This window comes from Rattus norvegicus, chromosome 17, assembly GCF_021556685.1.
Source record: "Rattus norvegicus strain SHRSP/BbbUtx chromosome 17, alternate assembly SHRSP_T2T, whole genome shotgun sequence".
NCBI lineage: Eukaryota > Metazoa > Chordata > Mammalia > Rodentia > Muridae > Rattus > Rattus norvegicus.
In genome coordinates this window covers 73,744,602-73,769,103 of record NC_141550.1, presented here as the reverse complement: position 1 = coordinate 73,769,103, position 24,502 = coordinate 73,744,602, and the positions used below count along the sequence as shown (strand labels likewise).

Genomic DNA, 24,502 nt, shown 5'->3' with positions numbered 1-24,502 from the left:
GAAAAGCAACTTAGTACAAAGGATCAGTATCAGAAGGCACAAGGCAGGCGCTCAAGATGGGAGCTTGCACCTTCCGTGCATTAGAGACAGAATTAGCCATCGCTCAGTAGCTGGGCAGTTGGAAGCCCACAGGGATATATATATACATATATATATCATACATATTACTATATATAGTATATATACATATTATTAATATGCATGCTGGATTTGAAGATAAAGCTGCCATAGACTTCACAGCTGCTTTTGACTGTCCCAATTACAAAATCACAAAAGGTCTCAATTACAGAATTCTTTCACCTTTATTCTTTAACTCAAACTCATACAGTAAGTACTTTGATCACAAAGCCCACCCTAATTGGTTTATTGTTTTGTACGCATTCTTCCACTCCGTGTGTGCACCAACAGTTTCAGCTTTTGTGAGTCCCAACATAGCTGGTACTCACTCATAACGCACCTTCTGGGTTTGAGTTAACGATGTTTCTAATCCACCCTAAAGTGATTTCCACAGCCGTATTCCATAATCCCACAGTAAACCCTGTAGCCTGGCTTAAACAGCAAACAGCTCAAGCCAGATCACTTGGGCTCTTGATTCCTCAATCGTAATTCAGGCTGAGTTTTCCCCGCCCGGAGTCACTAGACTTCTCTACTAGAGAAAGCACGCATTTTCACCTCAAGCAGAGCGCCAAGATGACTTCATTACACGCTGGATGGAGCTAGAGCTCCACAGTGTGAGCTTATCAAGACGAGGAAGAGGATGATTTAATACACACTGCATTCTAAGCCTTTCTAGACCCTGTAGTGCCAGACACGCCGCACGGCCAGAAATTCCGGCGGAGACCATCAACAGAAGCAGTGGAGAGAAACAACCAGAGAGCACACAGATTTTTAAAGGATTTTTATACTATATTAAAAAAACACAAAATAAAAAAGGGATCCATCAACATATATCTTAGAAGTCCATCCAAGAGTTTCAGTGTCCAGCAGCCATGGAGGCTGATGCCTGTGCCATTGCTCAGTCTGCAGCTCGTGTAAGGATCAAGGAGGTGACTTTAAGTTACAATCACACTTGCTCTGCTAGATCCAAGACCCTGAATTTATCCAAATTGTAGAAACAGGCTTTAACCACCCGTCCACCAAAATACCTCCCATTCAGATCGACAACAGCTGGAAGGCAAACAAAGTGACAATTGGTTAATACAGGAATCTTGAAAGACATAGAAACAAATAGTAACTCATATATGTTAAGTTCTTCAACAGTACAACAAACCTTTAATTGCTGATTCGACTCTCTCAAATTCTAGAAATATCCGTACTGCTTCATCATCAGGGGCACCAGGAATCTAGAATGGAAAGGAACACAGTGGTAAAGATGTGTCTGTACACATACTCTAACTTCAAGTATTAATATATGTGTATATCCACGCACACATGACATAAGTGGTCAGCCATGAAGGAAATGAACTGTTCATATCAAAAGCTGTCCTAATGTGGCTTAGAGGGCATAGTGTTAAGGGTTGGGAACATAACTAAAGCTAAGTAGTGTAGTCTGATTTTCTGGAGGAAGCAACTAGGACATAATCAAGTGTCATACAGGCAGCAGCCAGACTCGTGACGCAGCAGCAGCAGCAGCATTAGCAGCAGCAGCAGCATTAGCATTAGCAGCAGCAGCAGCTGCAGCGAAAGCTATGGCTACACAGCTGTACTCAAACGGTTTGCATTTTCACTAGCTTTGTTCAGGGGTCCCAGCCTTCTACAATATAGCTTCATGTCATATTAGTCTAGCTAATTCCCAGGAGTCCTCGCCCAGCCTAAAGGCCCTTCCTCTGCCACGCCTCACATTCTATTCAAAGCCTGGCTCACATGAGACAGTAATAAGGCCTCCTCCATTGTTCTCAAGATCAGTACTCATAGCCAGTACTGTTAGGTCTACTATTTTGTATTTCCTGGTTGGTTGCTATGTGCTGTCTCTTCCTCTGAACATATCCTTGAAAGCATAACACATTTCTGGTATCTTAAATGTTCTCAGTACAGAATTGGCTCCAGAGGCACTAAATACTTACAATATGATGTAAGTTATACTACTAAATAAAATCTACTTTTGTTTTTACAGTTAAAACTAACACATAGCCAGGAGTGGTGATGCATTCCTTTAGTCCTGGCATTTAGGAGGCAGAGGCAGGAAATCTCTATGAGCTCTAGGTCAGCCTGCCTACAAAGAGAGACCTTGTCTTAAAAACAAAATATACAAACAAAAACCACCTAGCATTACGAGAAGTCTAACTGATATGCATTGGCTTTTATAGGGAGACAATTTCACTAGACCGATGCCACTTGTAGAGGGAGATTTAGAACCCTCCAATTATAAATTATATCAAGAGAAAATCTTCCTACCTCAAATATCACACATTTCCCAACTTTGCCATATTTTTCACATTCTTCCTTGGTTTCAACTTCCAAGTCTTCATCGACCTCTCCTGCACCGACCATGTTCTATATACAGAGAAACAAATACAAGCATAATTTACAAATGTCTTCAGAAATAACATTTTCTTTTATAAAGGCAAATGTCTCTCCCTTCTACCCTACCAGAACTAGAACCTTGCACATACTGGGAAGTGCTCCAACACTGAGCCCCATCCTAGAAGTGGAATATGTTCTACTCCCAAAAGACAGAATGGAAAATTCTGCCTCTAAAGTACTTAAGCTAGAATTTCTGTAAACAGTCAGGAAGCTCTGAAAAGATACAAGAGTATCTGTGCACCGAAGACCTAAGAGAGTGCTTCAGAAATCTCTAACCATTTTAACTAATTAGTCACTGCAGTTTCAACGTAATACTTTACTGGGAGGATAACCTAGAACCCGTCTGTAAGGATCTACCCAAAGGTATTACTTGCAAAAGTATCATTTCAGTATTCTTTCCAAAAATTAATTACTTATTTATTTTAATGTATGGGCGTTGCCTGAATGTATGTCTGTGTACCATTTGAGTGCCTGGTGCCCTCAAGAGGCCAGAGGAGGGTAAATCCCCAGGAACTGGAGTTATAGTCAGCAGTGGGCCACCATGTGGATGCGGGAATCAAGCTCGGGTCCTCTGCAGGAGCACCCCAGGCCCTGAACCACGGAGCCACTGCTCCAGCCCATACCGTCAGTATTTTATAGGGTACCAGTAGGACTTTGTGAACACCTGTAAAGACAGGTGGACAGGTGACACAGAATCAAGGGACAGGTTTTTTTACTTCTTACCCTCAGCAAGACCACTTTAGTAGGGCACTTAAGAATTTCAGTTAATGGATTTGAATCCGACTTCTTGGATGCATCTGTATCAAAACATGAGACACTATGATCGTTAGTTAAATATAGACATAAAAAAATCTAGACATAATTAAGCCTAGAAGTCTAGAAAGGTCTATGAGAGTATCTGTGAGATATTGTATCAGTCACATTCACTGAAGTGGGAGGATCCCCACAGTTCAGGGGCCTAGACCATACAAGGATGGAAAAGTAAACTAAGAACTAGGTAGTGTGAATTCACTCATTACCCTCTGCTCACAACCAGGTCATGTGACCAGCTGCCCTGACTGCCCCTCGGGAACGAACTGTAGACTGGATTTGGATTGAGCCAAATAAACACCTCCTCTCGTGAGCTGCTTTTGTCAGGTTATTTCACCACAGCAATGGGAAGGAAATGGAACTAAGAAGTGTTACAGACTCCCAGTACAAGAGACTAAGTCAACTGCAATGCCAACTTCATCACTGGTGTCCTAGAGTCATCTACAAAAGCATCTATGCAAGCAGTCGCTGTGGTACAAACACGTTCTTCTTTGATAGATGCATCCACAGCATTTCCTCAACGTCTCTGCCCTCCATCTACCATCTGTTGCCCATTTCATCTCCTAGAGGGCTGGCAGAGCAGTTTATAATATCTGCTGATAACCCTTGTTATGTTGCTGGCCTAGACAATTAACTATCTAGCTACTAGCTGAGGTGACTTTAGACACTACTGTAAACTGGGATCACCTTCCCCTAGCAGCTAGCGCTCAGGCGACTGGCTGCTGCTGAGGCAGTACACCAACAGGACTGTTAGTGAGTTGTCGCCATACTTTAGAAAAGGGAATTCAGATGACCTGCTGATGGGCCTCACCAAATGAACAGTAAGTGAACCAAAACCACGTCTGTACTGAAAGGCAATGAAGATGTAGGGAAAGCAAACATAGTCACTAAGTACTTTATCAAGCTATAAAGAGTCTTTCCCCAATCAAAGCAGCTGGCACGTTTGTTCCCACAAGCTTATCTCACGTCTTTCTTGGTTCTGAAACATAAAGACAAGTCTCAGGGCTTCTTGGTGTCCTAAGACAGAAGTGGAACCCATGTTATAACTGGAAGTCACTGCCTCCCGAGGGAGGATGCACCTGCCCTCTGGAATGAAGGACCCATAGTGCTCTGTGAACGTACCCTGAGACTCGCCCTTCTCTGTGGCGTCACCAACGATGATCTTGCCGCCACGCTTGCTGGTCTTCTCCACGGACAATGCAGTGCTTAGCCCTTGCTCATGTTTCCCCAGCCCCTGACCTTCCCGGAAGCCATACTTCTGCATGATCTTATGAGCCACGGTGCCACTGCAAGGAAAGGAAAGGATCCGTATAGTTGATGCCACCGACCCCAGAACACACTCATCTATGCTGCTTTCTGCAAGAGGGCAACGATTTACTCCTGGTGTCCAAAGGTCTCAAGGGTGTCCCCAGAGGCACCATCTGGTTGGCTTTGGATCACGAAGCCCAGCTTCCATTAGATCTGTACCTGCTTATGTTCTGTAATTCCTGTCAGGTTTCCTTTAGAACAAACTATTCCAGAGCAAAGCAAATGACTACAAATGCTAAGCTATACTATATTGGAACTTTCTTAAGTACAAATTAAAAATCCAATTCTTGTTTAAATGAAAATCAAACAAAGTGACAACTTTTATGGTGAGCAGGAAGGACAAGAACCAGAAGCACTTCCTCTGCCCTCTTCCCCTCCAGTGCAGCGCTGTCACTGACACGACACCACTCTCTAGACAGTGTGGTGGAACTGCGCCGACATTTGCACTGGTAAATGCAACTTCCACTAGCAACCTGTTTGGCAGCAGCTGAAACAGTATGACTGAAGAAAGAGCTTCCATTATTTGAAAAGTCATCCTGCTGTTCATGAGGTCTACTCCAGCTCTTTCTTTAGAACCTCTTGAGGGTCCTCAAGACCCACACTGCAAGCAGCAGTCTGTTCAACAGCATGGGATAAAAAATGTAGGGCAATGCCACCCAAGCGGCCTTTCACAGCATCAGAATACAAATATTGTGGCCCTCACTCCTGCAATCCTAAAACAACACCCCAGTGAGTGAGGCAGGTGGCTAAAGAACAGTGAGTCAGCCTGGGCTATAAGGAGATACTACCTCAGAACAAAACAACACTCACTAGTCTTACTCAAATGTCAATCTTGATTTTTTTTTTCCAAACCATGGCAAATACTATAATTAGGATGACAAATGATGTTTCTTGTTTTGAGGGGAGTGGTTAGGGACAAAGCCCAGGGCTAATGCACAGCAGACAAACCTTTCACACTGAGCTGCATCTCCAGTCTACACGGTTTCTTAAAACCAAAGGTGTATGACCATAGTCTAAGGCAAATGACCCATTTCTTCAGGAAAACCCAGTGCCCTTCACCCTTTGGAGAGAACACGAACCATCTCTAATTCCTATGAGTTATTTTATTTGCATGTTAGGAGAAATGACGTAATTATCAGAAACTTCTACATAGCAAAATGTGTCTAAACCATCCATAACTTGTACTAAAAGGCTGCTTTGTACAAACTTGCACTGGTTTGGAAAACACTCAGCACGGTATGAACACTAATCCTTATAGAGCAACATGTGACCAAACAAGCATGTCTCTAGAAATCCAAGTGCCTTCATTTTCAAATGAGTTCTGCCTGTGGGAAAAACAGCCAACACTCACATTGTATCCTAGTCTCACTGTGTAGCCCAGGCTAGCCTGAAACTTTGATCCTTTCTGCCTCCATCTTCAAGGTGCTGGGACTGCAGGGCTGAGTCACACCCCCAACCTCTGAGTCTTAAACCACTTCAACCTTCTCTCCGCTAGATAGGACACTCAGCACTTACCCCATGTTAGCGAGGAAGGAGTTGCTGGGGCCGGTTGGAGACCTTGGTCTGTCCGGCTCCTCATACACTGGGGGAGGAATAGCAGCTTTGGAAGACTGTGATCGAGGTCTTGAGTCCTCTTCATAGGGAAAATCTCGGGGTACTGTTGAAGAAAAGTAAAGCAGGCTCAGCACAGCTCTGTCAAAAACCCCAGAAGCTTCACTAGCTTCCACTCTTGACCCTGAACAGACTTAACCTACATTTTTGTTATGTTCTCTCTTCCCTAAAGAACCCTGCCCACATCTGCTCAGTCTCCACAGCTACCACAAAATGTTCTGACATCAGTGTTTAGATCCTCTCACTTAGGTCGTGTGGACGCCTGAGGGTATGCCGGACAGGTGGTTGATGCTGGAAACGTAACCATGGCCTCTGGGAAGCATTAAGCTCTCTCCATAGGTGAGCTGTCCATCTTTTCACTCCCAGCATTTTTTTTTTTTCCCTTTTTCTTTTTTTCGGAGCTGGGGACCGAACCCAGGACCCCACTGAGCTAAATCCCCAACCCCCACTCCCAGCATTTTAACAATTAAATAATAAAAATTATAAAATCAGCATTCAGGACAGTGGGCTACCTTATTAACACACATGCACTTTGCTGCCCTTCCGTCCCTGTAATGTTTTTGGTTTAAGTGGAAGAGGATTCTTAGTTCTACTGGCCATTCCTCCCAGCATCCTTTTTCACATCTTTCTGAAATGCTGCTCACCTGTTAAAGCACTCACTTAAATGACAACTCTTGCCTGACTGTAAGATTTCTGTGTGTTCCAAGGAGATGCAATGTAAGTCTCAGGCGTACTTGCTGTGGACACTAACTTAGCTGCACATACCATTAAAAACCCACTTGTGCATTAGCATCAACAGGAAGGTTTAAAGGTATCGGATAGGGGTTGGGGATTTAGCTCAGTGGTAGAGCGCTTGCCTAGCAAGCGCAAGGCCCTGGGTTCGGTCCCCAGCACCATGTGGTGGCTCATAACCTTCATAGATCCTGTTCCAGGATATACAATGCCCCTATTCTAACCTCCACATGTGCCAGGTATAATGCAGACAAAACACTTACATACATAAAATTAGAATATAATAAATATTTTCAAAAGATTATTGATGGCTTTTAGTTTTCATTTACTTATTTTTGTTTTATATGTAAGTGTATTGCCTGCATAAATCCCTCTAGCACAAGCTGGCCTGGAAAACCACTGTATAGCATAGGCTATCCTTGAATTTGAGTTCTTTCTGCTGTTCCTTCATGCTGGGCATGTGCTACTCTTTACTATTGCTTGTACTTACTTCAAATGAACCTATCGCAAACAGGAAACCTTATGAAAAGAATAATAAAAATCTCCACTTCAGGCTGGGCACTTAATCCCAGGACTCAGGAGGCAGAGGAGGCAGATCTCTAAGTTCTATGCCAGCCTGGTGTACAAACTAAGTTCCAGGACAGACAGGGCTACACAGAGAAACCCTGTCTTGAACCTTACCCTGAAAAGGAAAAAACAAAACAAAACAAACAAACAAAAAAAACACCCAACAACAACAACAAAAACAAAAACCCCAAGCCAGCTCTGTATTTCCGAGTCTGGTATTAGTCCCACTCGTGGGGTGGGCACGGTGGCTGCATGCTCCGACCCCAGCATTCAGAGGCAGAGGTCACAGCCAGGCCAGCTGAGCCCTTGCTGCAGAACAGAGGAAAGCAAAGCATCGAGAGTGCAGCAGGCAGCCAGGGCCACTGTGACGTCAGGGGGGAGAGCCAGGCTACTTTGCTCTAAACTCAAGGACGCTAAGAGAGTTGAGCTGAGGGTCTTCACTGTCCATAAACACCCGTATGAGAATAGGTAATAAAAGAAAGGTGTACATACACTCTTTGTCTTTCTCTACCAGAGAGGTCGGTGGGGCGATGGCAGCTCCCCCCATACCTGTGAAGACATAAGGACCATGGTTAGCAGTACAGTTTAAGGAAGAAAGCCAAATCAGCACACTCAATTTGCCCCTGTGTAGTTATGGCTTTATCCTGGCTTCAAAAACCTTGGGGAGTAATTCAGCTTCCTGTTTCCAATTGAGAAAACAATCAGAGAATGAATCTGAAGAAAAGGAATAAATCCAGTTCTGATGCCAAAGCCACTGTTTCACCAAGCACGTGCCTGACACCTCTCCGGAGTATGAGTCCCTAGGGGCTCTTAGGAACATGCTAGGCAGTGCCTCTGTTCCTGCCGTGTCTGCTGGCCAGGTAATATGGACAGAAACTGAAAGACAAGACAACTAGAACATCGTGAGCAGACTAAGGAATTCTTTATTCTATGAATCCCCAAATACAGAGTGTCCTGGCCATACCCCTAGCATAAGCCCTCCGGGAGTCGCACCAGGAAACCCTGTGTCAAGTGTCCCACCCAGATGTATTGTGACTTTACCAGTGGAATAGTAAGATCAATTGAAATTGGTTATAAAACCATGCTGTATCAGCCCAACATGTTTCACAAAAGAAATTAAAGCCAGTAGAGATGAATTATGATGAACAGATTGGGTGACACACATCAACAAGAAATATAAACCTAGAGAGAACCTCAACAGACATCAAAAACGTCATTTTCTGTTTTGTATGTTCAGACTGGCCTTGAGCTTGTGGTCCTGCTTCCACTTACAAAGTGCGAGGACTACAGGCACCAGCACTGTGTCTATCAATGAGAGTCCACGTCATAGATTAAGCACAGTAAGAGAATGACGACAATCACTAGTAATCATATCAATCTGCCAATAAGAAGTCAGCAGATGTGGCTCCTCTCAGAATATTCTATTGGTCTATTCTGCATTTTCAAACTTCAGTAGAATATGAGCAACTAAAACCTTGAAAAGTTTAAAGCTATTGAGAGAAGGTAGGATCACTGTGTACATCACAGGTTGAATACTGCTGGTTCTCTGGCAGTTACAAGTTCAAACACAAAGCCTCTCATTGAAGTTGCATACTTCCTGTGATTATTTAAGGGAGGAAATTTTCTTGCTATACAGAAAGCATACCTTACAAAAAAGAGAACAGTCACTTTATGGGCTAGGAAGATGAGACTTGAAAGTATTCAACAAAGAAAAAATGTTAATCAAAATCAACAAGTGGCTGATATCACGTATCAAGTATACAACACTGCCAGACCCTTGGTGCATTCAATGAACATTAACATTATTTTAAGTAAGAAAAGCAATGGAACTGTGATGGTGTACTGTAATCTTAGCATTCAGAGGGCTGAGGCAGGATGAGGGTCGTGAGTTTAAGGTATGACTGGGTTAGTTTCAGGGCTCTATAAGAAGATTGTCTCAAACACCACCCCTACCAACTCCACCACCAAACTAAAAAGCCAACAACCAAAAAATAACAATACAACTACATTTAACTCCCTCGTCCACCTAAGTACTAAGATTTTTAAATCAACATTCTTTCCCACTTAGCAGATATTTTCAAAATTTAAATTACACCCTACACAGACTTTAGCACATAGCTGGGAGACTATTACTGTCATAAAACACAGTTACACATACAGCAGTTACCAAGTATTACAGCACATAATCTTTAGTTTTTGTGTTTGAGACAACAAATTACAATGAGGGCTTTAGGCAAGTAAAAATCAAGGGTAAGACCAACGTGGGCCTGTAATACCCAGAATGTACTGTCTGTGAGACTCACTGTAAGCTAACAGATTCTGTCAGAGCTGTGAAGGTCTGAGATGCTCAGTCAGTGGCCAATTGGTAGGAGACAAGTAGAGGATCCTGCCAATTAAGCCAGCCAAGTAACCCCAGCAACCACACCACAATGAAGCCAAAAGATTATTCTGTTCTTTCAGTGTCATTAGCTACTGCTTCTAATTGCTGCTAAGAATGTATTTTAAGGGGTTGGGGATTTAGCTCAGTGGTAGAGCGCTTGCCTAGCAAGCGCAAGGCCCTGGGTTCGGTCCCCAGCTCCAAAAAAAAAAAAAAAAAAAAAAAAAAAAAAAAGAAAAGAATGTATTTTAAACACAACTAAACCCTTTCTCCTAAAACTGTAGGTAGGCAGGATGGTCCAAAGCTCTCAGGTAGCAGGTGAACAGGAAAGGCCTGATGGATACTCAGATGCAGCTGAGTTAGTGGCAAATGTGCTCTGGATGTGGTGTCTCCCCCTCCACCCAGGGTTGACCGGAAATGACCTGCGTTTGTGAAGAGGCAAGATAAACAGGCCAAGTAAGGAAAAGGGCAGAAGTAGAACTAATGCTGCTTTCAAGTGGACAGCAGTTGTCTTGCTGTGTTTATAAAGTTCAGAGTGGGGATATATTAAACAGCATAAACCAAAGCAGCTATGGAATGTAGACTGGAAGGAAGCTAGGGTGCCAGCCCAGGCCCCCAATTACCCAAACCAACATGAAATGATCCGTGTTCAAAGCAAAGGGAGAGCAAAGCTTGCGCTGAGTTTAGGGCAAGCTAGTCTCTGCCCACGCCTTACTTCTTTTCCTCCGCTCTCGCTCATAATCTTCATCCTCATCCGAGTCCGGGTCTGGGCGTCTTGAAAACCCACTGGCTTCATGTCTGTCTTTACGCCTCCTATAAACAAAATAATAAATGCTCGTCACAGACAGATTAGGATAGACTGTAAGCTTAAATGTCCCTGTGGTTGCCTCTTGGCAAAACAAACATGCAAACAAAGAAACAAACCCAAAGAGGAGAAAAAGAAAAGTATTCTTAGAGTATGAACTGTTAATTTTTATATATATTCCAGGAATGGATACAACAGAAAAATTTAAAAGAAAAAAATTAACAGCTTTAACTGATACATGGGTATAATTCATAGGAAAAAAAATTGACATCTAACTTTTGATATTACAGCATACAATTTCAGGAACTGGGAGGGGAGAGGGAGAAAAAACTAGAGTCAGGATCTAATAAATGAGAGTATAAATTAAATTAAATAAAAAATTAATTAAGTCCTATTACCTATAGTTTTAAATTATAAGTATTATAAGTCAATTATAAGTAAATTAAAAAACACATGTAACTTCACTTGGCTCAAAAATAGGAAAGGAAGCCAGGTGTAGTGGCCCAAGCCTTTAATCCTAGCACTCAGGAGACAGAGGCAGGTGGATCTCTACATTTGAGGTCTACAGAATGATTTCCAGAACAGCCAGAGTTACAGAGCAGCCCTGTCTCAAAAAACCAAAACCAAAATATAGTAAAGGAATAGCCCTGAAATACTGTAAATATTGTGATTCTAGCAGTCACGAACCCTGCAAAACTTTCAACAATGGTTTCTGTTGTTTTGATTTTGAAACAGGCTGGCCTTGAACACTATGTGGGTGGGATTACAGCCATGAACCACCACACCTGGATACCAGTGGGCTTTCTAAGTTCTTTTTCTAATCCACACAAAGTCTACGCTTTAGGTCTTCAGAGTCTACACATACATTTCCTCAAGTGTGCTATCAATGTGGGATGGAACGAAAACAAGGAAACTCTTGGTGACTGAAGCCATAACCTCAGGCCCAGAGACCATACTAAAACTCACTCAGATTCTAATGCACACTTGTTTCCACATCAAGATGAAGCTTGGGTTGGGGATTTAGCTCAGTGGTAGAGCGCTTGCCTAGGAAGCGCGAGGCCCTGGGTTCGGTCCCCAGCTCCGAAAAAAAGACACCCCCCCCCCCCAAAAAAAAGATGAAGCTTACTTTTCTCTTTCCTCTATTTCCTTCTGTCTTTCCAGCTCCCGCTGCCTCTGCCGCTCTTCTCTCTGGCGCTTCACCACTTTCTCATAGTCGTTAGGAAACATTGGGTCATATTCATCAGCCAAGGGGATCAGGACTTCCCCTGCAGAGAACCCACTGGGCACAGGGTCCTGGAGAACAAGAACACCTGAGTGAGTGCCGTATCACATCCTGCAGGGTTATCAGAGAAGCAAAGGTCACAGGATGAGGCAAGAGAGGCCTTCCAGATTATCTAAGGATCCTTTATTTCCTGGTGAGTTGAGGCCTCCCCTCACCAGATGGCAGCACAACCTGGCAGTTAGGCAAAAGCTTATGTTGGGAAAAGCACTGACAATCACGGTAAGTCTTAAGTGAGGTTTAAACTGGCATCTGAGTGACATCTGTACATGTGAAAATGGATTACCATTTTCCAGACTTCCCGTGCTCCCTCCAGAGTCTCACAGTGCTACAGACACATAGCCAAGGATGACATGAACAACTCCCAAGCCTTCGGCTTCATAATAGGAGCCCGTTCTATTAACAACATGCAGCATTACGCCCCCCCCCCCTTTTGCCTTTCTTTAAAATGACTTCTAACACTGGTAACAGACAGTTAGAAATAACCTTACGGTTTACATTAGAAGAATGAAGTTATAGCTAATCCACTGGAGGCAATCCACTGAAACTATTAACACTGGCCATACAGGGACTGGAGATAGGCATTAATAAAGTCACTGACTGGCTTTCCAGAGGACTCAGGTCTCACTCCCATCACACATACAGTGGCCCCCAACTGTCCCACCACCATCCTAGGGATGCATCCGCACAGGCAAGAGGAACACATGCAGTGTACTGAAACATGAGGACAACACACTCACACACTCATAAAAGTATGTTTAAATGACCGTGTAGTTCTATTGTTTTGAAAAGGAGAAATGGACAATCACTAAACACAAATTAGAGAGCAGAAGGCCGAGAAGTTACAGAAAGATATTCTAAAATTATGTAATTTTGTAATGCATAGAAGGTATGTATGATTAAAAAGATAGACTTTTCATTTTTACCCATCTTTCATTCCTGAAGTTTCCATAATAAACTATTTTAGGTAATAATACTAGCTTTCAGTGGCCTACTGAAGAGACCCTTGTGGGGGCTGGAGATGGACAGAGGTTTACAGTGCTTACTGCTCTATCAGAGGATGGCTGGGAACTCGGTTATCAGCACCCACACAAGGTTCACAAATGCCTAACTCCAGCCCTAAGAGATCTAAGGCCTCCTCTGGCCTCCATGGGTGTGTGCATGAGTGAGCAAGCACGCTCAAGCGCGCGCGCGCACACGACACACAAATGAGATAAATCTCATAAAGAGAGGAACATACATGTAAAATAAAGAAACGTGGAAAATGCTTCAAATCACAGGTGGGTACGGCTTACCTTCAGCCCAGCTGCCACATGAGGTGGCGTGTCTACGATCTGTCGGTCATCTGAGGAGCCTCCTCGCTTCAGGTCGATGACTGGAGCGAGGACTGTACTTTGCTTTGTCCTTTGGCTCTGACACCAGAAACAAGAAAAATGCACCAAACATCCAAATTAAAATTCATGGTACTTGCAACAAAGACACCTTTTCTGGTCTCTGTAACAAACCTTTGGTGGAGATAAAATCATCCTTAAAGCAGTTAAGAGTCTAACACAATCAGTGTGCTTACTGTTTGCTGAGAGGTCTTAGGGAGCCCAGGCTGCCTCCAGTGCCCTCTGCAGCCGATGATGAACCTGGACTCCTGTTCTCCTCCCTCCACCGCTGAGTGCTGACTGAGCAGCAGACCCAGTTTATACACAGGGGCTTCAACACAGGACTTCCTGGAAACTAGGCAAACACTCCCAACTGTGCTACAGCTTCATTCCCTTTTGCTCTTTTTTAAAAGCAGATTTCCTCTATCTATACAGTTTATAGTAAGTGTGGCCACTTTATGGCTGGCCTTAAACTTACAGACCTACCTGTCTGTCTCCAGAGGGCAAGCCCTATCCTACTTCTTTTAGAATGACTACCCCAACCAGACAACAATTATTCAATCTGTCTGTCTGCCTGTCTATATGTATGTTTGTATGCATGCATACTTGGGTGTGCATGCATGTGTGAGGGCCGGGTCTCTTCTTACACTATAGGGTTCTAGGGATCCAACTTGGGTCATCAGGCGTCGTCACTCACCGAGCCGCCTCACCACCCCTGCCTGTTTCCTAAACGTGCTTTTGATTTCCAAATCTTCAGCACACACCACCTCCATCTTCTTTGTTTTTCTCTGGGACACTGTTATTACAAGTGCTGCTACATATGTCTCCCTAACTTACAGCTCTAAGTTCTAGCAGATCTAAAACCTGTTCAGGTTGAGGTTAAAGGTAGTAGACAAGAATATCATACAGCAAGCTGGTGAACACCACCAAATCCTCAGGTTGCCAGGATGCCTAGGCAGATCATGCAGATGGACTGACGGTGATCACCAAAGTTTAACTTCTCGGTTTTAAAATTTAAAGTGGTACAAACTTTCATTCTTATCAGGAAGTCTGAGCTCTCTGGATTTTAATGGTGCTCTAGGTAAACAGCATATCATCAATACCACATATACCACAATATAAACCCTAACTTTCCATAATGGGCGTTATGTCAATCACTTATTTAGTCATTTTAAAATTTAATTTTTCAAAAATGAAATACAAATGAAACCAAACCTTCACCTTTCAGATACAGGTAAATTTTTCCATACCAAGTATTTTTTTTTTTTTTTTTTTTTTGGTTCTTTTTTTCGGAGCTGGGGACCGAACCCAGGGTCTTGCGCTTCCTAGGCAAGCGCTCTACCACTGAGCTAAATCCCCAACCCCCATACCAAGTATTTTTAAAAGTTTGGTTAGTACTCTGAGAAATTCACCAAAGAGCCCAAGAGAAACAATACAATGTAACTTCACTTCCTCATAAGAAATCAACCACACAGATGATAGTCCTCAAAATTCATGTCAGAAGGTTAGCAGATGGTTTAAAGTAATGTTCCATTTTGACTGATTAAAATCTATGTGCAATCTCAAGACAATTGCTAATAGCTGACATTAAAATATCTGCACAGCTGGGTGTGGTGGTACACACCTTTGATCCCAGAGTTTGGGAGGCAGAGGCAGGCACATCTCTGAATTTGAGGCCACCTTGGTCTACACAGACAGCTCAAGGACAAATATTGAGATCTTGTGTCAAAAAGAAACATAGAAACAAAGAAATTTTAAAGACAATGCCATGTCTAACACAGATGAGCAATTCCCACCTATGACTACACATGCTGGGTATGTTCACAAACACCAGAGCCTTTCGTGGTGCACACTGTGGCGCTGATTATTGTGCAAAGCTCAATTCCAAGCTTCCTACAACAAACTAGGGGGACCCAGCCTAGACCAGAAGTGCCAGAGGATATTAGGACCACGGGTATGAAAGCATCATCTGAAAACAGTTCAAAGTCAGTCTCCAACATCCTCCGGTCTAAAGCCAGTCTTGCGACTGAGTTTCATTCCTACTCCATGAAACTGTCCTGTTAGTTCCAAGAGCCAAGAGAAGTAAAGTAATCACCTCTCCACCCCCTCCCCATCCACTATTTTGCATTTATCCAACAAGGGGGCAAGCTTAAACTAAGCTGTTCTCAAGGAGCTCAGTGGACTTTCCCACTCCTGCTTGGGCATGCTTTTACCTTGGCTTGAGTGAGAGCTGCCTTCTTCACCTGGAGCTGGGACTGCAGAAGCTTGAAGTTTTTGGACCAGCCTTCAGTTTTTGAGTCACTGGTCTCCACTCCCAGGTCATCATATAGGGACATCTTTTTGGTTTAATACTGAAAGACAAGCAAGGGCAGAGACTAAATAATGCAAAACAGAAGCAAGTTATGAACATCTCTGTTAAAATAGCTGTACCATGGTCCCTGCTGTCACAAGTGCAAGGTTCTTTCTAACCTGCAAAACTATTCCTAGGCACTATTTTAAAAACAGTCCTCTAGAGTAAAACCTTCAGTTACAGAATAGATAATGAAGTAAAATGGACAATCTCTGTTTGGGGCATTATTAATGGTTATTAACCAGGTGCTAGAGAGATGGTTCCGTAGTTAAGAGTACTGGTTGCTTTTCCAGAGGTGCTGATTTCAGTTCCCAACAACTGAACTGTAATGGTGGCTCAGAACCATCTCTGAGTCCCATGAGGGCCAAGATTGTTACAAAAAGAAACCTTGTCTCAAAACAAACAAACAAACAAACAAACAAACAAACCACATAAAAAAATTCCTTACCAGTGTGGCCAGCCACTGGGTTTTAGTAAATTCCGGAGGTAGCCACAATCACAAGTCTACCCCTGTTAGCTTGATCCACAACACAATTTCTATCTTATACTTAGGGCTTAAAAAAAGGATGACATTTTACAGAATCATTTATTCCCCTCCACATGTAACTATCTCCAACAGTTTAAATTTCCCATCCACATTACCAAGATACCATAGGCCACAGCCTATCAAAAGCAGAGCAATTCGTAACTGAAGCCAACGGCAGAGCAGATTTCTGTACTGTTCTGATTTGTAGAATTACCTACTAGAGTGAACTGTTCCCTGTTGGAAGGATATGTGAAAAATTCATGTTGGGGGGAGGGGAGGTTTGTAATAACAAATGGGGGGGGGGTGTCAATGAGAACCCATACGGTAGGAGAAAAATGACTCCTGTATTTTCCACATGTGACTTGTCCTAAAACTCCTGATCTGCCTGCACCTTCTAAGCCTGGAGTTCCAGGCACATGCTACCCTGGGCTAGGTTACTTTATTTACTAAACTTTGTTATCTCGAAATGCTTACAGCTTATCCCAGTATAAATGTGCTCACGTGATCTAAAAAAGACACCTGTTGCAGAGAGACAGGCCTCACCTACTCTGAGAACAAGCGGAATCATCTAGAAAACCATACTTTCCATCCTTATATACCCTTACCACTAAGAATTTATGTCAACGGTCCTCCCTTCCTGACTTCTCAATGGATGGTCACCCCTCTAAATCCCTCTTCATCCCTTGTCACCGTCTAAAACTGCAGAATACTCTACAGCGCTCCTCGGCTGTTGCTTCCCCACTCCCTCATTGGTGCAGCCTTTCCCTATCTGCCCTTGTTAGAAAACTCCTCTAAACTGAATAAACACCGGCTCCTCTTCCAGGTCTTTCCAGCTTGTACTCTGGTTCTTCGGATCAATCCAGCCCTGGGTTTTCGAACACGCTTCTTAAGAGATCTAACCCCTGGAGAAGCACTGAGCTTGAAGCACGCAGTCATAGTGCAACTGGTCCAAGTAGAAGAAGCTCAAAAGCTAGCGGAGGGACATGAACTCCCCTTAACACAGACCTGAGCATGCCGGGGGTTACAACTGTCTCTCTCTAGCCAGGTGAGACAACGTCCTCTACCCTCACTTAAGGTGCTCTGGAGGAAACAAGTTTGGGGGTTTGTTTTTGTTTTTGGCCTCTCCGTTCATGAGGCCCGAGGCACCTTGGGTTACTGGGGTCTAGCGACTCAACACCTTGGTCTGGACATGGGCCATGAAGAGGAGAAAGGAACGTTCTTCCTGTCAAGAGGATCGCGACAGGTGGAGGGGAGATCTAGGCCGCCCAGGGGAGCATGGCAGGCTGAAGGAGCCTACCGTGGAGGGCTGGGAACCCCCGGGTAGCTCGGGGTGCCGCGCCCGCATCCCCGCGCCCCTTACGGCGCGGCCTAGAGCCGCGGCCTCGCGTCCAGCGCATCCGTGAAGGCGCGCTCACCCGAGTCTCCGTTCCAGATCGGAACCGCCTGCCAGGGCCGCCGCGGCGCCACTCACCCGGCCTTCCGAGACGATTGTGCCCATGGGCCACGGCGGCGGCAGCGCCGAGCCCGGCCGCCCTGCGCGGAAGCCCGCCCACCGCCGGAGCCCGCCGCAGCACCGAGCCTCCACCGAGTCCGCAAAGTGATGCACCGCGCGGGGTAGGAGAGCGGGGGCTGCCGGGAGTACACGTCTGCGCCTGCGTGCGACTCGCGGAAGCAAAGCTGCACTGCCCAGCTCGCACTGCACCCTGCTGACCGGAGGACTACACTGCATCCCGTCTCTGCCGGCCAAGAGATGGCGCCGTTGGCACAAGGTTTCGAGATTCATGTGCCTTCAGACCTTGAGTTCAGGAGCCAAGAGAATCCCTTCCTAAACTCTAGTTATTCATTCTCAACCACTCTTTTATATACTAAACGGTGGAAATACAACTCTGAAGGCGAGATATTGCAGAATAGCATTGAAGCTGGGTCTTCAGAGAAAGAATGTAAACACTATAGAAAAACCAGGGCTCTGTGTAAACGTGTTTTTTTCCCATGGGTAAATTTTATTTCAACCTATAACTGGGTTGGTCGTGACCTACGCCTTTAGTCTCGCACTCGGGAGGCAGAGGCAGACAGACTGGTCTCTAAGTTCGAAGACAGCCTGGTGTCTACACAGTGAATTCCAGAGCAGCCAGGACTACACAGAAACCCTATTTTGAAAAATAACAACAACCACAAAGGAAAAGGAGAAGGAGAAGGAGGAGAAGGAGAAGGAGAAGGAGAAGAAGAAAAGAAAGAAAGAAAGAAAGAAAGAGAGAGAGAGAGAAAGAAAGAAAGAAAGAAAGAAAGAAAAAAAGAGAGAAAGAAAGATCAAGCTAATAAAACTGTATTAGTCAGGGTTTTCTATAATCAGAGAGTTTATGGAATATCTCTATGTATTAAATGAATTTATTGCAATGACAGACAGTCTGTAGTCAACTAACCAAACAACGGGCAGCTGTGAATGGGAAATCCAAGAGTCTAGTAGTTGCTCAGTCCCACAAGGTAGGTCGTTTAAGCCGCTCTTCTCTATAAGCTGCAATCTGAAGAAGGAGGTCCCACCAGAGGTACTGGCAAGTAAGTGCAAGCAGGTGAAGAAGAAGAAGACTGAGTCTTCCTTCTTCCATTGTCTTATGTCCTCAAGCTCTACACCTGGATCTAAAACTTGCTTTGTCCCAGACTGGCCTTGAACTCAGGACTGCTTGCCTCAGTCTCCTGGGATTAAAGGCATGTACTATCTTGCCTGGGCCTAAGCTTTTCATAGACACTGTCTCATGATCTCCATGCCAAGATCCAAGTCAGAAGCCTGTGTCTTCCAGTCTCAAGATCCAGATCACAGGTGTGTCCTCCATTTCTGGGTTGTGGTTCATTCCAGATGTAGTCAACCTGGAACAGCCATCACAGAAACTGTGGAGGATTAGGTGAATCCTGGCACGAGTGAACACGCCAACATTATAATCTGATTTATAAGAATGCATTTAAGTAATTCTGAAAGTCTGAAAATGCAAGACTGGGGAAATGCACCTGTTTATGGCAGATAAACACAAAGAAATCAAATAGCAACAATGTGTGCGGGTTGATTTCTGGACAAAAGTTTAAAATGACATTTTATAACACAGTCCCAATTGCAGGGAAAAAAATAAGAGAAGTCTATGCATCAAATAACACAATCTTATTATTCATAGTAAACACTATAGGGAATAATAAATAGGGAAGAGGAATACACACACACACACACACACACACACACACACTGGGATTTTGTTTTTGTGAGACAGAAGGGGATAGCTAAGATCACTGCCTGCTCTTTCCGAGGACCTGAGGACCTTTGTTCACTAGCCAGCATCCAAGACTTATATGCAGACCAAGCACCTGTACTCGAAAAATAAAACACATTAAGGGGGTTTTAAAATAAAATCAATTTGGTAGGTCTACTATTATAGGCGTCCTTTTGTGTTTTTGTTTTGTTTGGTTTTTACTGGTTTCTGTGGGGTGTTGCTTGGATTTGGTTTTGGTTTCTTGAGACAGGGTTTCTCTGTGTAGCCCTGGCCATCTTGAAACTCACTCTGTAGACCGGGTGGCCTCAAACTCAGAGATCCCCTTGCCTCTGCCTCTTGAGTGTTGGGATAAAGGAATGTGCCTGGCTTAAAAAAAAACCTTTTGTTTGTTCTATTTCTAGTTTCATAATATTTAATATTTCTAGTTACATAACATCTTAGCTCAATGCACTTGTTCTAAACTTTCAGCGAACACAATGTTTATATACGAGAATTTTCTTCTTCCTGCTAGGAAGCGGAACAGTATGAGAAAGGGGAGCTACAGAACCAGCATACATGGGAACCCCAACACAAGTAAGTTCTGTGAATTTTCCCAGCAATTTCAGCAGCCTGGAGTGGGGACAGCAGGAAGCAAAAACACGACATTGGTTAATCGTAGCCAGAATATTAGGAGGGCAGATGTTCTAGAAGAAAGCAAGAGGAAGGGACATTTGAAGCCAGACAGTAGGTAGCTCAAATACCCTGGCAAGAACAATAGACAGAAACTGGGGGCTGGCGTGAAGAGTGCTGGGTGCTCTCAGAGGAAAACAAATCGGTTTTCAATTAGCATGATTTGCATAACTTGTAATTTGATTGCAACTGTGTGTAGTTTGTATAGCAATGCTTTTGCTGTTGTTTTGAGACAGGGTTTTTCTATGTAGTCCTGGCTGTCCCAGAACTCACTACCTAGACCAGGCTGGCCTTGAACTCTCGGAGATCCTCTTGTCTGTTTCCCAAGAGCTGGGATTAAAGGTGTGTGAGCTGGGATTAAAGGTGTGTGTCGTGGGGCTGGGGATTTAGCTCAGTGGTAGAGCGCTTACCTAGGAAGCGCAAGGCCCTGGGTTCGGTCCCCAGCTCCAAAAAAAAGAAAAAAAAAAAAAAAAAAAGAACTAAAGGTGTGTGTCGTATACACTGTCGCTGTCTTCAGACACACCAGAAGAGGGCACCAGATCTCATTACAGATGGTTGAGAGCCACCATGTGGTTGCTGAGAATTGAACTCAGGACCTCTGGAAGAGCAATCAGTGCTCTTAACCACTCAGCCATCTCTCCAGCCCCCTTATCCCACTTTTTTTTTAATGACAAAGAAAACAAAATATAAAATAAGTCCTAAGAAATACTATTATCTCAAACTGTCTTGAATGATGTACAAAATGCTCACAAAGCGTATGAAAAGCATTTTCAAAATATAAGAAGTGCTGTGGTTTGCCCTGGAGTTATCCGTATTTTGATGCTAATTCCACTGCCCCAAGGACAGCTGCCTAGTCACTACTCAGGAATCAGGTGACTTCACCAGAACCTCCCCTTTGAATTTGTAAAATACAGGTGAGGGGCAGGTACAGGAGAGAAGGAGGCCTATCATTGGAGGAGAAGGAAGGATGGGCGGGAGAGAAGTTTGAAGGAAGAGGAGGAGACTGGAAAGGAAAGGAAAGGAAAGGAAAGGAAAGGAAAGGAAAGGAAAGGAAAGGAAAGGAAAGGAAAGGAAAGGAAAGGAAAGGAAAGGAGAGAGAGGAGAGAGAGAGAGAGAGAGAGAGAGAGAGAGAGAGAGAGAGAGAGAGAAGCTGTGGCAGAACAATGGAAGCTGACATTAAGATTCTGCTCTGTGTATTTACAGGTTATTAATGTTTTTAAGGGAAGGATGGTACTGGGCTTTATATGTTTATGTGGGCAATTATATCTTACCAATTGGGCCAAAGATTATTGTGTTGTGTGTCCTTTTACGTGATGGTTTGAGTGTAGGTAAATGTGCGGCGGCTGGAGACACTGAACCGCTGTTGGGATGTGTTTCCACAAATATATCTAGCAGATATCTTGGGACACCGTGGTGCTATACCTAACGAGGTAAAAGACAACAATACTTTTTTTTATTTTTTGTATTTTTACAACAACAATGAAGAGCTTCAACGTGTCTTTTATAAATTCTGTTGCAGCAAACGCAACATTAGCAAACGTACAACTTTCGTCTGAATCAACATTATTGAATTATATACTATTGTGTATATAATAAACATAATGTGTTGCTGCTCATACATATCAGCCCCCTTTCTGACTGCTTCCTAAACTTCTGGTCTTCCTGAACTCCAAAATCATGATCCGCAGGAATTGCAAACATACCCGAGGCTGTGCACAGGTTTCTCTGGTATGCTCTGCAGAACCATCTGAAAGCTTTCCAATTACTTAGGAATCTACCTCGCCGTGCTTTGTAACAGGGCGTGGATTATTTTCAATATATCTAATTGTGCTTGTTCATTTGGAAAATCAATATGTATTTTTCTACCCAGTCTTCCTGGACCCAGCAAAGTAGGATCTGGTCTGTTTGTAGCCATGACCATTTTAACTCTATGCAGAGTACCAAATCCACCCATTGGATTTAGGAACTTCACCAAACTTCTCTAAATCGCTGTCAGCTGATGTACCCTCAGAAAACCAACAGCCACCAACAGCCCCGATTTCATCCATAAAAACTGTACATGGCTGCCGATCCCTGGCATGATTAACCATTTCTCTAGTCAAACAGGCATTTTCACCAATTCACTAGTCTGCAACAGAACTAGATGCAACAGCTGGCAGGCAACAGGTCAAGCCAAGAGTGTTTCCCCAGTGCCTGGGGGTCTATCCAGCCCTTTGGAGTATTATGTCCTGGAGTAATACCTTGGATTACTTCTATTAATTCCCAAATCTGTTCTGACAGCCCTCCAATCTTGGAATAAGAAACATTTCCGGTATTCTCATGAGACATATACATCAACGAAGCCACCTCTCCCCACGATGGTTAGGGTAGTCATGTTCAAAGCCACTCTCCTTCCTGGCATCAGCCGGCTTCTATCAATGCCGCCCACGACAACCGGCAACAGGTCTTGGCCCATTGCTCTAACAATGAGGTTTTCTTCTGCTAACTGTTTAAGCACTTCATCCACAATCTGCCCTACCTTTGCTACTGCCTTCAGATCGCTTTCAGACTTCCATGCTGCTTGCTAAATTCTAATTGTTCCTTAGCTCGGTAAGCCGGTCATCGATCTCCTTGTGCTCTGGCCTCTTCTTGCTGGAGTCCTGAAGCGCCTTGAGTTTCTGGTCCGCCGTGATGAGAAGCCATCGCCCCTCCTGTTTTGTATTTTTTTTAAATTATTTTTTACATCGGGACCGTAGTTTCCCCTCCCTCCTCTCTTCCCAGCATCCCCCCCTCACCCCCCATCTAGCCCCCTCCCAGTACATTTCTTTTTAGAAAAGGGAAGACGTCCTGCTTTTATTTTGAGACAGGGTCTCTCACTGAACCCGGAGCTCACGGTTTGGCTAAGTCAGATGGCCAGTTCCTGGACTAGGGTTGGACAAGTGTGGTCACGCCCAGATTTTCTCATGAGGACCTGGATCCAAACCTAGGTCCCGAGGCTTGCGCATCAAGTGTTCTACCCACAGATCCACCTCCCCAGCCCCTTCTCTCCGATTCCTTCAAACACGTTTGTCCATTTTCCAGTATTTTTCAAAGTGCTTTTGCTATACTATTTTTCGTGTGTGTGTGTGTGTGTGTGTGTGTGTGTGTGTGTGTGTGTATTTTTAGACTTTATGTGTATGAGTGTTTTGCTGGTGTGCGTGTCTGTGTACCTTGCGGAGGCCTAGTGACCAGGGAAGCCAGAAGAGGGCAACAGAATTTCTGGGATGAGATGGAGCCCAGGTCCTCTAGAAGGGCAACCAGTGCTCTTAACCACCCAGCCACTTCCCCAGCCCCCTTCCAAGTCAGTTTATACACTCACTACCCATCTGTGATGTTTATAATAGCCAAAAAAAAAAAAAAAAAAAAGTAAAAGCTAACCGATACCCCACAATGAAGACTCACAAAATCTAATTTTGTTGGATAAAAATAATTTAATTGAGGGATCCTGCTTTGGTTCTAAAACTACAGAAAATATAGCTAAAATATATTTGCCAATTTTATTTCTTTTCTAGCTAGATGACTTTATCAGGTTTTTTTTTAAACTTTTTACTTGCCTTTATTATTTTCAAACAAAAATAATGAAATGATCAACTTTTAAAGATGTAGGACTCTCTGGAATTAAACTTATCTGTTCGTTAATGCCTCTTTTGCTCGTTTAACAATATTGCCATCAGGTTGGAGAGATGGTTCAGTGGTTAAGCACACTGACTGCTCTTGTTGAGGTCCTGAGTTCAATTCCCAGCAACCACATGGTGGCTCACAACCATCTGTAATGGGATCCGATGCCCTCTTCTGGTGTGTCTGAAGACAGCGACAGTGTACTCATATACATAAAGTAAATAAATCTTTTTTAAAAAATTTCCATCAATTTTTAATTACACGGATTGGTTGAAATTTAGTCTTCTCAAGTCTCCCGCTCTAGCTGCAGTTTTCCCCTTATGGTTTTGAAGCTGAGAGCCTAGGAGAGCCCACCACCTATACCCTAGCCAAAGACATGCGGCTAGCAGAGGGCATTGCTCAGTGATAGCACATCTGCTCAGGAGGAGCTGGTCTCTGGATCTCCCCTGCAATACCCAGAAACAAAAATGTAATTCCTGCGCAGACTTGATGGCTTTCCTGTGCTATTTTTCTTTTCTTTCCCTTTAAAAAAAAAAGATTACTATTCTCTCATAAATTACATCCTGACCACAGTTTCCCTTCCAAGTCCCTCCCCTCCAACCCCTCTCTCCCTCAGATCCACACCACCTCAGTTTCCCTTTAGACAGGAAGAAGCCTCCCAGGTTTATCAACTGAACACCTCATA

At 43.9% G+C, this 24,502-nt stretch overlaps 1 protein-coding gene and 1 pseudogene across 2 annotated transcripts; both read right to left on the bottom strand.

Moving 5' to 3' along the window:
- Positions 1-883: 883 nt before the first annotated feature.
- Positions 884-17,869, bottom strand: Rbm17 (RNA binding motif protein 17). 2 transcript variants are annotated; one of them, XM_087590237.1, is made up of 12 exons: positions 17,674-17,869; positions 15,596-15,733; positions 13,308-13,424; positions 11,860-12,026; positions 10,644-10,741; positions 8,044-8,100; positions 6,157-6,298; positions 4,456-4,619; positions 3,247-3,320; positions 2,395-2,493; positions 1,271-1,343; positions 884-1,167 (listed from the first exon to the last, which is right to left on the bottom strand). In XM_087590237.1, the coding sequence occupies exons 2-12, from the start codon at positions 15,716-15,718 to the stop codon at positions 1,064-1,066; spliced, it is 1,218 nt and encodes a 405-aa protein (XP_087446363.1). In that variant the 5' UTR covers positions 15,719-15,733; positions 17,674-17,869; the 3' UTR covers positions 884-1,063.
- Psmc6-ps1 (proteasome 26S subunit, ATPase 6, pseudogene 1) lies at positions 17,670-24,195 on the bottom strand (annotated as a pseudogene).
- Between the last annotated feature and the right edge of the window lie 307 nt (positions 24,196-24,502).

Excerpts from the sequence above, each read along its gene's own strand:
- Rbm17 (XM_087590237.1), bottom strand. The coding sequence starts at position 15,718 with ATGTCCCTATATGATGACCTGGGAGTGGAGACCAGTGACTCAAAAACT. Across the intron at positions 13,425-15,595 it reads CAGCTCTCACTCAAGCCAAG|AGCCAAAGGACAAAGCAAAG; the intron begins GTAAAAGCATGC and ends TTCTGGTGTCAG. Across the intron at positions 1,168-1,270 it reads AGTCGAATCAGCAATTAAAG|CTGTTGTCGATCTGAATGGG; the intron begins GTTTGTTGTACT and ends TTTGCCTTCCAG.